We start from the raw sequence: 12,696 nt of genomic DNA, 5'->3' as shown, positions 1-12,696 counted from the left end.
AATTTTTTGTATTTTTAGTAGAGATGGGTTTTCACTGTGTTAGCCAGGATGGTCTCGATCTCTTGACCTCATGATCCTCTCACCTCAGCCTCCCAAAGTGCTGGGATTACAGGCGTCAGCCAGGCCAACCTCATCTTTAAAAAAAAAAAAGAAAGGAAAAAAAATGTTTCTATGGCAGGAATAAAAACACGAGCAAGATAAAAAGAGAAATTACAAACTGGAAAAGTGTTTGCAACTTATAAAATAGATAAAGGGTTACTCTATATATTATGTATTCATGATAAGGGACTTCAAAAATTGAGACGTAAAAGACCAGCTATCTTAGAGGGAAAGTAGTCAAGAAATGTGAAGAGTTCAGAGGAAAAATGCAAATAATCCCTAGAAGAAAAATTCAAATAGTCCCTAAATATAAAGAAAAAAGAATGCTCAACCTAACATTTAATCTTAAATGCAAATGACAACTATGCCCAGATTGAACTTCTCGCCTATCAGATTGAGAACCACCTGAGCTTGTCAGCGCGCACTGCTGGCAGAACTGTGGGGAATCAGGCCCTCGTAGATTGTGGGTGGGATACGGAATGGTTCAAACCCTGTCGAGGGGAGTTTGCTGACATCTGGCACAATTCCATATACATTTACACTTTGATCCAGCAACCTCACTTCTAGGAACCTCATCCCAAAGATACACTGGCAAAAATATGAAAAAAACGTACCTGTGAGCTGCTCATTACTGCACCTTTAATAACAGTAAAAGATTGGAAACAACCCAAACTTTCATCAGTGGAAGCCTAGTTAAATGAATCATGGTGGATCCACATAATGGAACTCTATGCAGCTGTGAAAAACTAGAGTATCTCTATATGAAATAATCTTCAGTAATGGAAAAAGCATGAATGATATCTCCGCTGTTTATCTAGAAAGAGGAAATATAAATATATTTTCATAATTACTGTCACAAATGTACATATAAATGTACATGCATACATGTATGTACACATACACACACATACTTTTCAGTGGCACAAGGAACCAAGAGTCAGGTTATCTACAGGAAGACTAAAGGAACAAGGAGATGGATACAGAGACAGACTCCCCTGAACAGGCCTTCTCCATATTGACTTTGGAACTATGTAAATGCTTTATCGAATCATAAAACAAAATTAAATTTTAAAAAGTAACTTGTAGTAATTGAAAGCAAATAAAACAAATAAACCTAGCTATATATCAGGTTCATTAAATAATCGAACATATGGGAATTCTTTCAAGGGGCTTTAGAATTGTAAACACTAAATAAATAAAATGTTAAGCAGTGCTCAGTAATCACATTGCTAGAAATAGTATTGACATTGTTATTCTGAATAGGGAGAGCAAATCATATTATATTAATGTCGTTAAGAACCAAGATCTTCAGCAAAAGAGAAAAGAGATACGCAAATTTCACAAATCAAAGAAGTTAAGATTAGATGAAATGCTAAATGTGAATTCAAAATATCAATTTGAACTCACGATGTAGTTTCTCTTAAAGAAATTAAATGGATATCCTAGCTCTCTCCCCTGAAAGGACCCACTGCAGTGAGTGGCCCAGCCCTAGACTTTGGGCTTTCAATGTTAGTCCTCATTAAAACGAGCCCATGCTCCTAGAAGAAAAGTCTGATTCCAGGACAGGGGCAGGAAATATACACAATGAACCTGGAACATCTTGTCACACGAGGAAGCAAGAAGTTACCAAAGGCAAATGATATTGTGCCCAAAGGACCCCAGAGCCAGCCGGAGGAGGCCCTCACTGGCCAAAGGTAGATGAAGTAATTATAATTATAGCAGGAGCTGGCTGTGGAGGCACCGCTGTAATTCCAGCCTCATGGGAGGTTAAGGCAAGAGGATCGTTAGAGCCCAGGAGTTCAAGGCCAGCCTGGCAACATAGTGAGATCCTGTCTTTAATTAAAAATAATAATAATAACTGCAATGAATTAAAACATATGAAATATGTTAAAATCCTTGGATTCATAATGATCCTGGAAAAAAAACCTCGTTGGCCATCTTTGGAAGATTGTTAGGAAAACAACTCATTATTCTAAAACCTAACAAAGAAACACAAAGAATAAATTATTTATACTGCCTCTTCTATAAAAATTGTACTTTAGGATAACTAAATATTGATGAGGAGAAGTTTTTCCTTATACAGGTATTTCAGGTAAAAATAAAATAAGAAACAAAAGAATACATGTATTTTTCATGCCCTAATCAATCAGAGAGTGTGTGCCTCTTGTGAAGAACAGTCTGGTAAAAACACAAACCCGAACCCGGTTAGGCCCTGAGGTCTCACAGCCAGTTGACAGGAAACGCAGGGGACACAGAGCAGTCTGAAGAGCACCCCAGGGTGGCCATCCGCCAAGGCCAGAACCGGAGAACCCCACAGGCAAGCGCCCTTTATCGCTCTGTTGGTTCCACAAATCAATTGCAAGGAAAAGAGAAGGGGAGAGGGAGAGTGGAGAGAGAAAGGGAATCAGGTTAAAAGAGGCCAAAGATGACTGCTAATGGTTATGGGGTTTCTTTCTGGGGTGATGAAAATATTCTAAAATTCACAGTGCTGATAGTCGCACAACTCGGTGAATACATTAAAAACGACTGAATCACACACTTTTAGGTGGGTGAATTGGATGGTATTTGAATGATATCTCAATAAAAACAGAGAAAGACAGACAAATAAGAGATACCAGTTGCCATGCATGAACCTCAGGCAGATTCTGATTCAGCCAAACTTAAAAATAATTCATGAGGCGACTGGATTATCTGATGATATTAATGAATCATCAGGTTTTTTATAAGGTGTAATAATGGCATCAAAGTTTTTTAAAAAATTATTTATATTTTGATTGTATAAATTAAAATATTTACCCATGAAATATCTGGGATTTGCTTCAAAATAATCTAGTTGAGGGTTGGAGGAGGCAGTGGCTGAATTGAGACCAGCCCCGGGCTGGTGATTGTTGAAGCCAGGTTCTGGGTAGTGAGACCCATTAGCCCATTCTCTCTGTTTTGAACAGAGAATTGAATCGGGAAGCTTTAGGGATGACCAGGAGCTTAGGACCTGTTCCCAAAGAGTCTGACTCAGAGGCCTGCTGCAGGGCTCTGTGAGGCTGGAGTCCTCTGACCCCGTGCACACCCTGTACAAGTCCCCTGGCGACAGCACGGGAGTGGGTGGGACGCTTTCCCTCAGTGACTTTCCAGACCATAGACACTGCAGGGTCTCTCCATGAGGGAGACCCCCGCAGTCCAGCCTCTGAGCCTGGCAGTGCTTCAGGATTGCCTACTTTGTATGCTCACTATAGCACACACCCGTGGGCATGGAGAGGAACTAGGTAATAGCCTCCAGTCGACTGTGCCAAAGACAAGAACATCACCTGGGTTAAAAGTGATGACTTCCCACCCTGGTCAAAGTATTGTGGCTTTGAAACCGGGAGGGAGGTTTGTGACACCAACAAGCTCATGTGTCTGTCTTCTTTCCAGTCTCAACAGCAAGGTTATGAGGTTCACCGGGACTTCTCCTGGGTGGGTGTGGACAGTGCCTGCTCCCCCTCCCTTCACATTTCCGTAATAAGGGAAGTATGTGGCCAGGCGCGGTGGCTCAAGCCTGTAATCCCAGGACTTTGGGAGGCCGAGACGGGCGGATCACGAGGTCAGGAGATCGAGACCATCCTGGCGAACACAGTGAAACCCCGTCTCTACTAAAAAATACAAAAAAACTAGCCGGGCGACGTGGCGGGCGCTTGTAATCCCAGCCACTTGGGAGGCTGAGGCAGGAGAATGGCGTGAACCCGGGAGGCGGAGCTTGCAGTGAGCTGAGATCCGGCCACTGCACTCCAGCCTGGGTGACAGAGCGAGACTCCTTCTCAAAAAAAAAAAAAAAAAAGACCGGGAGGTGCCAGGTATGTGCTGGGCATGAGAAGTCCCTGTTCCTTAGGTCCTAGGACAGAATCTCCCTTCCAAGTTCCGTCTTCTAGATCTAACTCCCCAAAAGCCAGGAGAACAAATTAGGAGCTAGATCTGCCAGGGCAGAGAGGCAGAGGCCCAGGGCTCCACTTCACAGACAGATGCTGCCCAGAAGCCGGGCCTGACACCTGATGTGCACCGTGGATGCCAGCAGGGTGCACGTCCCGGCCCCTTTCCCAGGAACCCAGCCTTCCTGGAAAGTCTCCCTTGAGCCAGGCTGGGCAGGAGCAAGGAGAGGCCCCCAAACCCCTGCAGGTCTCCCCTAAGCTATTGCCACAGCCCCATGGTGACCACTCCCACTCTGTCTGCCACACAGAGAGGCTGAGCAGGTGGTGGACATGGCCTTCCTGGGCACCCGGGCTGGACTCCTGAGAAGCAGCCTGTTCGTGGGCTCCGAGAAGGTCTCCGACAGGTGGGTTGGGCCAGGAGGGCAATCCCTGCAGGGCAGAGAGGAGCAGAGCCCCATGGTGTGTTCCTGGGCTATGGGTGGACTGGCACGGGATCTCCAGCATCCTGGACCCCTGGGAGCCCAGCAGGGCAGAAGGATTGGGATTGACAGATTGGGATGGTGGGAAAAGCAGCCCTTCCCCGAAGGCTCACACCTCCTGGTGGTGGTGTCCCTAGGAGACGATGGAGGCTGGACCAGTCAGGGAGAGAGACTTTGAAGTTGAGGCTTGGTTGGAGAATCCACCATAGGAATCTCTGAGGGAGAAAGCCGAAATTGCTTTCCTCTCTGGGCTGGTCTCTGTGTGACAGGCTCAGTCTTCTGGCTGTGTCTCTTTTCCCCACCCCTAAGGGGAGAGGAGGTGCTGCTGGGGCCCTGTGGTAGGTGGAGCGCTCACCCCACAGAGCCTTCATGAACCACCCACTCCCACCTTGGTGTGGGAGAGTTGTGGTTTCTTACTCTACCTGGCAGGAATCCAGGCCCAACTCCCTGTAGGCCGTGGAAGGCTCAGGCCGCCACACCAGGAATGTTCAGCTGGGGGTGATTTTGTGACATTCAGCAATGTCTGCAGACACTTCTGCTTGTCACACTGTGGGAGGCAGAGAGCATCCTACTGCCATCTAGTGGGTGGAGGCCAGGGATGCCGCTAAACATCCTTCCAGGCCAGGGCAACCCCCGCAGCAATCGCCTGCAGAAAATGTCGCCGGTGCCGAGGCTGAGAAACCCTGCTCTAAGCCAAGGCCGGGTTCTGGGGGAATCAGGGGCTGGCCCACCCGGGTGCTCAAAGGAGGATGGGAGCCCAGAGGAGGGGTCCGGGGGCGAGCACTGCCACCTGCCGCTTCGCAACCCAGGAGGCTCCAACAGGTGAGGACCTTCACGCACCTGGAGAGCAGCCCAGGGCCCCTGAGCCGAACTGACCCTACTCTCCTCGCCTCCCACCCGCCAGCTGCTCCTCTCGCTAAGCACACCCAGCCACGGAGCGCCATCTTTGAGCTTCTTCCAGGACTCTGTGACAAATCCACACTTGCTAAGCAAAGCTGAGGCTTTCTAGGAAAACAAATTAAGTTGCTCTTCCCTTTCCCTCCCTCCTCCCTCCCCTCCTCCCCCCACCCATCCCTGCGGAGGTGGAGAGAAAAGAGCACCACTGCCTCCCTGACCCTTCCCTCGCCCCCTCTCAGAGGCTTCTAAGACTGGAAGCAGGAGATTCGAGGCAGACAGACCTTCCCAGTGCCTTTGCCTCCTGCGACCACTCCCGGGGGCTCCCTTCACCTAGACTTGAGGTGAATGGCAGCCCAGGAACTGTGTCACAAGGCAGGTTGCTTCTGGTACATGTGAGCCCGTCACTCTCAGAACCAAATCTCAGTTATCCACCTTGTGGATTATCCACAGCAATGTGTCTGCTCCCCACCCCCACCCCGCTTCTCCCTGCCTCCCACTCTGCTTCTGGCCAAACACTCCCTTCTGTGGGCTGCTGTGTGTTCAGGGAATGCAAAACCATAATTAGCAAGGTAAAGCTGCTCGAAAAAAGGAAACTCATAATGCATGCAAAAGCCTAGAGGCAATCCTCTTGAAGGAACCGTTTGGGGGGTTGATGCCCTCCTATTAGTGCAGTGACAGAGCTGACTCGGCAGCTTCCTCCCTCAGACGTGCCAATGAGCCAGACAAGAAGAAATTAAGCTCTATCCAAAAGAAAGAAACGCTGCAGGCAAAAGAGTTTACATAAAAATGGAAAGTATTTCCTCATTATGCAGACCCTATACCTCTTCTAGCTGCTAGTCAGATGCAACATCATTTTGTTTCTGGAAAAGGCGAGAATTGCTGGGAGACATTGTCTGGGGCAGTACTAATTTAGGGGCTACAATCACTCTCCTAGCCCAGCCAAGATGACCTCGTATGAGAACAGGAAAGAGGGACGACTGTGTTCACAGATCTGGGGAGAGGTACCACATCTTCCTCCTTGCAGGAAGTTCCTGACGCCTGAAGACCAGGCCAGTGTGTTCACCCTGGACAGCTTCCCGCTGTGGTACCGCCAGGCCTCAGAGCATCCTGCTGGCAGCTTCGTCTTCAACCTCCGCTGGGCAGAAGGACCAGGTAACCCACGGCCCTGTGCTCCTGGGGCTGGGCCAGTCTCAGGCCAGTCTCATTTCTCCTCCTGCTGTGCTCTTAGTGGGAAATGGGAACGAGATATGGAATCGAATGTCCAGGCCACCAGGGTTCCCCTCCTGCCTTCCCTCGTGCCATGCATTGGTGACTGAAGAAAGCTCATTGGCACCTTCCCACACCACAGGTCCCGCGCTGAAGGTGGGCCTGATCTTTTTATTTCCTAGCCAGCCATCAAAGTTGGCATTTAAAAATCCAGCACGGGATTCTAGCCCCGATTCCAAATATGAGATCCGAAAAGTCAATCTCTAAGATTCTTCTATTTATCCTGCATGTCTGTGAAAGTTTCATAAACTACCCAGATGGGTGGTTTCATTAGGGGCTGCAGTACTCACCAAGTCACTGGGGCTGCCCTGCTCTTCCCAAACAGAAAGAAAGCGGCCAGTCCCCAGTTACTCAGGACCACCCAGAACAGCCTCAGGGAGCTCCCAGTCTGCTCCACAAGCCCCTCTCAGCTCAAGAGAGAGGCTGTGCCAGGCAGGTGGCAGGGAGGGTGGGGTATGAGGCAGTCGCAAAATCCCTGCAAGACCAGGGGCCAGGAAGACTCTCAGAGTTGATGGGCACCCAACTGCCAGCCAGCCCCAGCCCCCATTCTGGAAAATAACCAAAATAGGAAAAATTAAGTGACTCTAGCAGAGCACCAGAAAAATCGCCAAATGTTTAGACCTGAAGAGGCTTCAGTGTCTGCATGGCCTGGTGCTCCTGATTTATACTCGAAGCGACTGTGGCCCAGGGAGCTTCGGGGGCTTGTCCAGGGGGTCCCAGAGTGCACGGCACAGCCAGCCCTCCACAGGTGAGTGCTGGGGCGGATGATCCCATTCCAGCACATGGATCCAGGGGCCTGGAGAGTGTGCACAGGCAGGTGGGGTGAGCCCCAGGAGGGGATGCAGGAGGGTGGAGACTTCTGAAAGGAGAGCCAGGGCTGGGGTCACTCAGAACTTCCCCTTTAGTGTGCCCTTCCGCCAGAGGCCTTCCACCACCACTTTGCCAAAACCATCCTCAAGCGTCATGATGGAGAGATGCCCTGGAGCTGATGGCTGGGGAGGCCCAGGATCCCAGGGGTCCTCCTGGGACAAGGGCAGGGAAGGCAAACAGCAGGGAGGAGCTCCACCCCTGCCCCCCGCTGGAATTCCGCCTTCCTCACCTGGTGCTATGCTCCCCCTCCTGTCTGCGCCTGTTCCCTCCACACACGTACCAACAACTACGATGCTTCACAAAACATTTTTCCACGTGTTTTTCATTTAATCTATACAACCCCATGAGATAAGTGCTGTCTTTATCCCTCAACTTATACAAGGAGAACTTGAGGCTCAGAGAGGTTCTGTGACTTGCCCAGGGTCACACAGCAAGGGAGCCACAGAGCCAAGCACTGGCCTAATCAAAGCCCAGGCCCCGTTACCACCCTGAAGGTGAGGAAAGAGGGAGGGGGAGTTTTTATTGCCAACTCAAGTCGAGCAGGAAGGCTCTGGAAGCAAAGGGGAGACCCCTTCTTCCCACATGGTCCACCCCAAGGCTGAAAGAGGCAGCTCCTCCTCCATGGCCACGCCCTTGATAGTAGCACAGTGGGCTCCCCAGGGAGGGCACCCACAGGCCCCTGGAGAGGTTCTGTAGTGAGGCCCCGGGCCCTGATGACAGGTCGCCTCCTGCCCGCATCCACCAGGACTGAGCTGCTGGCTGCTGGGGGAGCTTTATGTGGCGATGAGGTGGGAGGGTGGGTGGGTGAGAAGCTGAGCCACGAGGAGAAAAGAGGGAAGCTGGAGCCCAAAAAGGGGGCCTGCTGAGGAGGGAGGCGGAGCCCACTTCCTCTCCACAGCCCGCTCACCCGCTCGGCGCACGCACACGCTTAGACACGTGGCCACCTCTGCACACTCCCTTCCACCCCAAGAGGAGGAAAACAACTGTGTTTCGATGGGGAAAAGAGGAGCAGCTGCCTCCAGGGTGAGGGGAAGCTCCCGTCTGTCTAGGCTGACATGGCTGCCTTTTGCCGGGGCCTGGTGGGCTAAGTCCTGCCCACATGGAGCTGCATGGTGCAGTCACTGGCCTGGAAACCTGTCCGCACACAGCAGAACCTCAGCGATATGCCTACAGCCCACCTCTCTCTGGGCCCTGCCCCCTCCTGCACTTAGTGCCCTGATCATTCCCGTCAGGTGCTGGGCCGGGTCGCCACGGCGAGCCAGGCACTGAAATCTCTGATGTCTGCAGAGACTGCTTCGTTAGGGTCTCCACATCCTCACATCAGTGTTTCCTACAAGCCTCTGCTGGCTGGGCTACAAATGCAATAGAAGGTCTGTCCCAGAAAATGGGCAGTGGGACCCAGAGAATACTGTCGGGGCCGCCACATCACTACCTCCAAGATGTCTCTAGACGCAAGGTGGGGAATTGTGGGCCCTTCGACGTCATGGGCAAATTTCTAGAATTAAGGACAACCTTCCGTATTGGAAGTTCCTGGAATCAGACTGCAGTTTTAGGTTTCTTGAGATAATCTGATGACCGCAGGCGTGATGGGTAATCTTGGCCACGTGGCAGATGTGAGAAGCTGGTGGTGAAGTCCCAGGACAACGGACACTGTTGTAATAATTGCCACACAAGAGTCCCATTGCTTCGTGCAACATTTGACATCAAGACATTCTAACAAAATATGATAGCACATCAGAAAATGTTTGCCCCTTTCTCAGACGTTTAATCTGCATCTCACCTGCAGACAAGAGTGCTTTGAAATTCAAGTCCGGGGTCAGGGACTGATGAGAATGAAGCAGCCTGGGGTCCTGCAGTAGCCAGCCCCAGTCAGAGCCAGAAAGCTCTGCTTCAATGTGGAGATGAAACTGCCCTCTAAACTGTGCACCTATGGTGGCCTGATTGTTCCAGAAGAAGTGGAGAGAGCAATGCAAGGCAAGCCCTGTGGCCTTCAGGAGCCTCAGGGCTTGCCTTGAGTTGCTGCAGAGTCTCAGAAGTGGAGCATCAGCTGTGAAGCGAGTGAAAGACCCAGAGAGTGGTTGTGCGTGGAGGGCCCGTCGCCTCACTGCCCAGGCCCACACAGTGGCTCAGCTGTGGCATCTTCCTGAATGGGACTAACTGTCGGAGTCCTCTCTGACTCATGCAGACTCACAGAGAGCAATCCAGGATCACCCAGCACCCCGTGCTGAAATGCAGCCTGTCCTTCCTTCCACTGGAAGGGATCACTGGACGAGACATGGGTGCTGTGGGCAAGATGCATGCTGCAGCCGACAGACAGGCAGAAACCCCGGTGTCGTAGGGACACTGCAGCCCCGCACTGTTCTGGTGGCCAGAGGCCATGTATGTGTCTGTCCAAGACCCGTGCTGGGGCACGACCATCACAGCAGCTACTTCTCCAAACATGACCCCTGTCCCCACCCTCACCTCAATTCTTCCAAGGATGTCTTCACCTGCTTTTATTCCCGTCTCCTATTCCAAGAAAGTGGTAGCGCTCCACCTGCCCTAGCCACAGCTCTTCCCCAGTGACTGAGTTGCCTTTGTTTCCCCAGAAAGTACGGGTGAGCCCACGGTGGTGACGGCAAGCACAGCTGTGGCGGTGACCGTGGACAAGAAGACAGCCATCGCTGCAGGTAGGAGCTGCCCTTGTGGCACCGAGGCCGGGAAGCTGGGCATAGATCGCAGCAGGAGGCCCCGCACATGTGGCCAGGGCCACAGTCCTGCCGGTGAAATGTGGGATGGGCGGAAGGGCACTCTTTCTAAGCCATTTCATTTGTAAAACGATAAAACTTTAGATGTAAAAGTATTCATGAAGTAAGCAAAATGAAGCCCAAAGAGGCTAGGAGATCTGCACGGCCACCCGGGACAGAGACTGCCGCCCAGCACCCCCGCCACCCCCACCCACTGCCTCTTCCATACAATATGTTTACTCTATGCAAGCTTCTCTTGAAAAACACTTCCTGTGGGTTAATAGAGCATTACTGAGGCATTCTGTAGCTGAAAGGAAGGCTGGCATGCAGAGCTGTTTTATTCTAGGCCTTTTATCAATCATCGTCATCATCAGAAAGCTAATCAGTCATCGTCATCATCATAGAGCTAATATTTACTAAGTATTTACAGTGTGGTAACTTCTTGAAAGCTTTGCTATTGAATAGATGACCTGACGACCAGCAGCACTGAGATTGCCTGGGCCTCTGTTGGAAACACACAGTCTCGGGTTCCAGCCCATGTCTATTCAACCAGCGTGCACTTCACTGAGGTTCCTACTGATTTGCCTAAACACTAAAGCTTGAGAAAGCTCTTTTACAATATTAACTTATTTAACCTTTACGAATATTTTAGAGCGTAGGTGTCATTGGCAGTGCCTGTGTTATAAACGAGGACCATAGGCTCAGAACGTTTGGTTCAAAGCAACCCAGCTAGCGGGCATCGGATGCCATAATTCAGTCCAGACCTGTCCTTCCCCAACGTGTTACTCCACCGAGAGGTCTGGCCTCTTTACATAGCAAACAATGGATGCTGATTCCTGTGTCACCCGCTTGTGTGCTCCATCTCCTATTGCCTTGGGGTCTCATATCCTGCTTAGGAGGGAAGTGGGACTGTGACTCGAACCCCTAAGGCATGAGCTCAGTATGTGTGCTCAGCACGTGCCAGACACTGTGGAAACCGCCTCCCATGCAGTCCTTGGGGTGATCCAGTGAAGGGGATGGTTTGGGCTCTATTTTACAGCTGAGGAAACGGAGACCCAGAAAAATTACCTGCCCGAAGCCCCACAGCTAATAATGAATGAGGCTAGGATTTGAACGCAGACCGCCTCTTGTTGGAACCCAGGTTCACTGCCCTGTGCTGCGGTTTGCCATGGCTTATGTGATGGGAGCAACTGTGACCCTCACAAGCTTCTCCTGACTTTCAGTTTCTTAGTGCCGCAGAGTCCTTGGTGTCCCTGCCTAACTGTCTGAGAAAGATCGGGTCCCTGCAGTGAATCCCTCCTCACCCTTGTTTTAGCTTCAGTATCTGGAACCCAGCTGTGTTCTGAAACGCTGGGTGATCCAACAGGCACTCGAGCTTGGCCGCACTGGCTCCATGAACGCAGCTGTCAGGCACCTGCCTTGTAACTGAGGCCCTGGCCAGGGGAGGACTTTCGCAGCAGGATGGGGACAGAGCAGACAGGGTCAGGGTAAAGGGGATGGAAGGAGCCGGCTGGGCTCTGTCTTCCAGCCTGAGAGAGGGCACCAGGGCCGCCCTGAGTTGGGGTCCTGGGCTGTGTGCCACTCTGGGATAAGTGATGGGGGGAGAACGGCTCCGTCTGACATTGCCAAATCGTCGCAGGTAGAAACCCCCGTGTCACTGATCATCTGCGATGCAGCCACCTGCAGCACTTGGAAGGGATTTGTGCCCTCCTAGTTGCCGTGCTTCCCTGGGCCCAGGGCACACTAAACCCAGACCTGATTTCCAGGCCAAACTTTGACCCTGAAATCGTCTCCCTACAGACTGTTCTGTGCTACCAACCAAGCCAGTGCCCGTGCTGCTGCCACGTGACAGGGGCCTTCTCAGCTCCTGTACACCTGGAGGTCTAGGAAAGACAGTGGACAGGAGGTCAGGCTGCTGGCTGTGCTTTCCTGCACTCTCCAATTATTTGATAGCATTTTTAACTCAGAGCTGAATAAGAGCCGAGAGGGGTTGCCATAGAAACAGTGTCCCAGTGCCTCCAGTTTAACTCACTGCAGACAATCGCTCTTACACTCTGGGGTGCATGAATGCCAGAGGAAAAGAAATGGGGTGCTGGAGACCTGATACTTCAATTACGATTTTTCTTTTGGACTCCTTCTGTCACTTCCTCTCCCTGGCCCGTGGCTCAGCCTCCCTGATCCTGGGGCCAGCTGGAGCCTGTCGCTGAAGGAGGGGTGGGTGGTTCGTTTGCTGTCCCTGGAAACGGCTGGCACTGTGAGTGTGTGAGCGCCAGGCCTGCCGAGTGTGGTGTCTGTGGTGGGGGCTGTGTAGTGACGACTGTGCACCGAGCTCGAGGGGAAGTTAGGAGACAGGCACTCAGCCCAGCCACGGGGGCAGCGGCGGGCTGCACGTCACTGCCATGTTTCACGCCACCGGCTCACACAGAAGGGCAGCAGACCAGGAGGGATCGTGTTCATCCC

General features: G+C 51.4%; 1 protein-coding gene across 1 annotated transcript in view; it reads left to right on the top strand.

The window, feature by feature from the left end:
• The window catches only part of CACNA2D4 (calcium channel, voltage-dependent, alpha 2/delta subunit 4), a 130,668-nt gene that overhangs the window by 72,136 nt on the left and 45,836 nt on the right, over window positions 1–12,696 (top strand). The window contains exons 24-26 of the mRNA XM_011931025.1: window positions 4,307–4,402; window positions 6,399–6,526; window positions 10,099–10,179. Coding sequence (XP_011786415.1) covers window positions 4,307–4,402; window positions 6,399–6,526; window positions 10,099–10,179 — 305 coding nt within the window. The remainder of the gene's footprint in view (window positions 1–4,306; window positions 4,403–6,398; window positions 6,527–10,098; window positions 10,180–12,696) is intronic.

Source organism: Colobus angolensis, unplaced genomic scaffold, assembly GCF_000951035.1.
Source record: "Colobus angolensis palliatus isolate OR3802 unplaced genomic scaffold, Cang.pa_1.0 Scaffold89, whole genome shotgun sequence".
NCBI classification, from domain to species: Eukaryota; Metazoa; Chordata; class Mammalia; order Primates; family Cercopithecidae; genus Colobus; species Colobus angolensis.
This window is presented reverse-complemented; position numbering and strand designations above follow the sequence as displayed.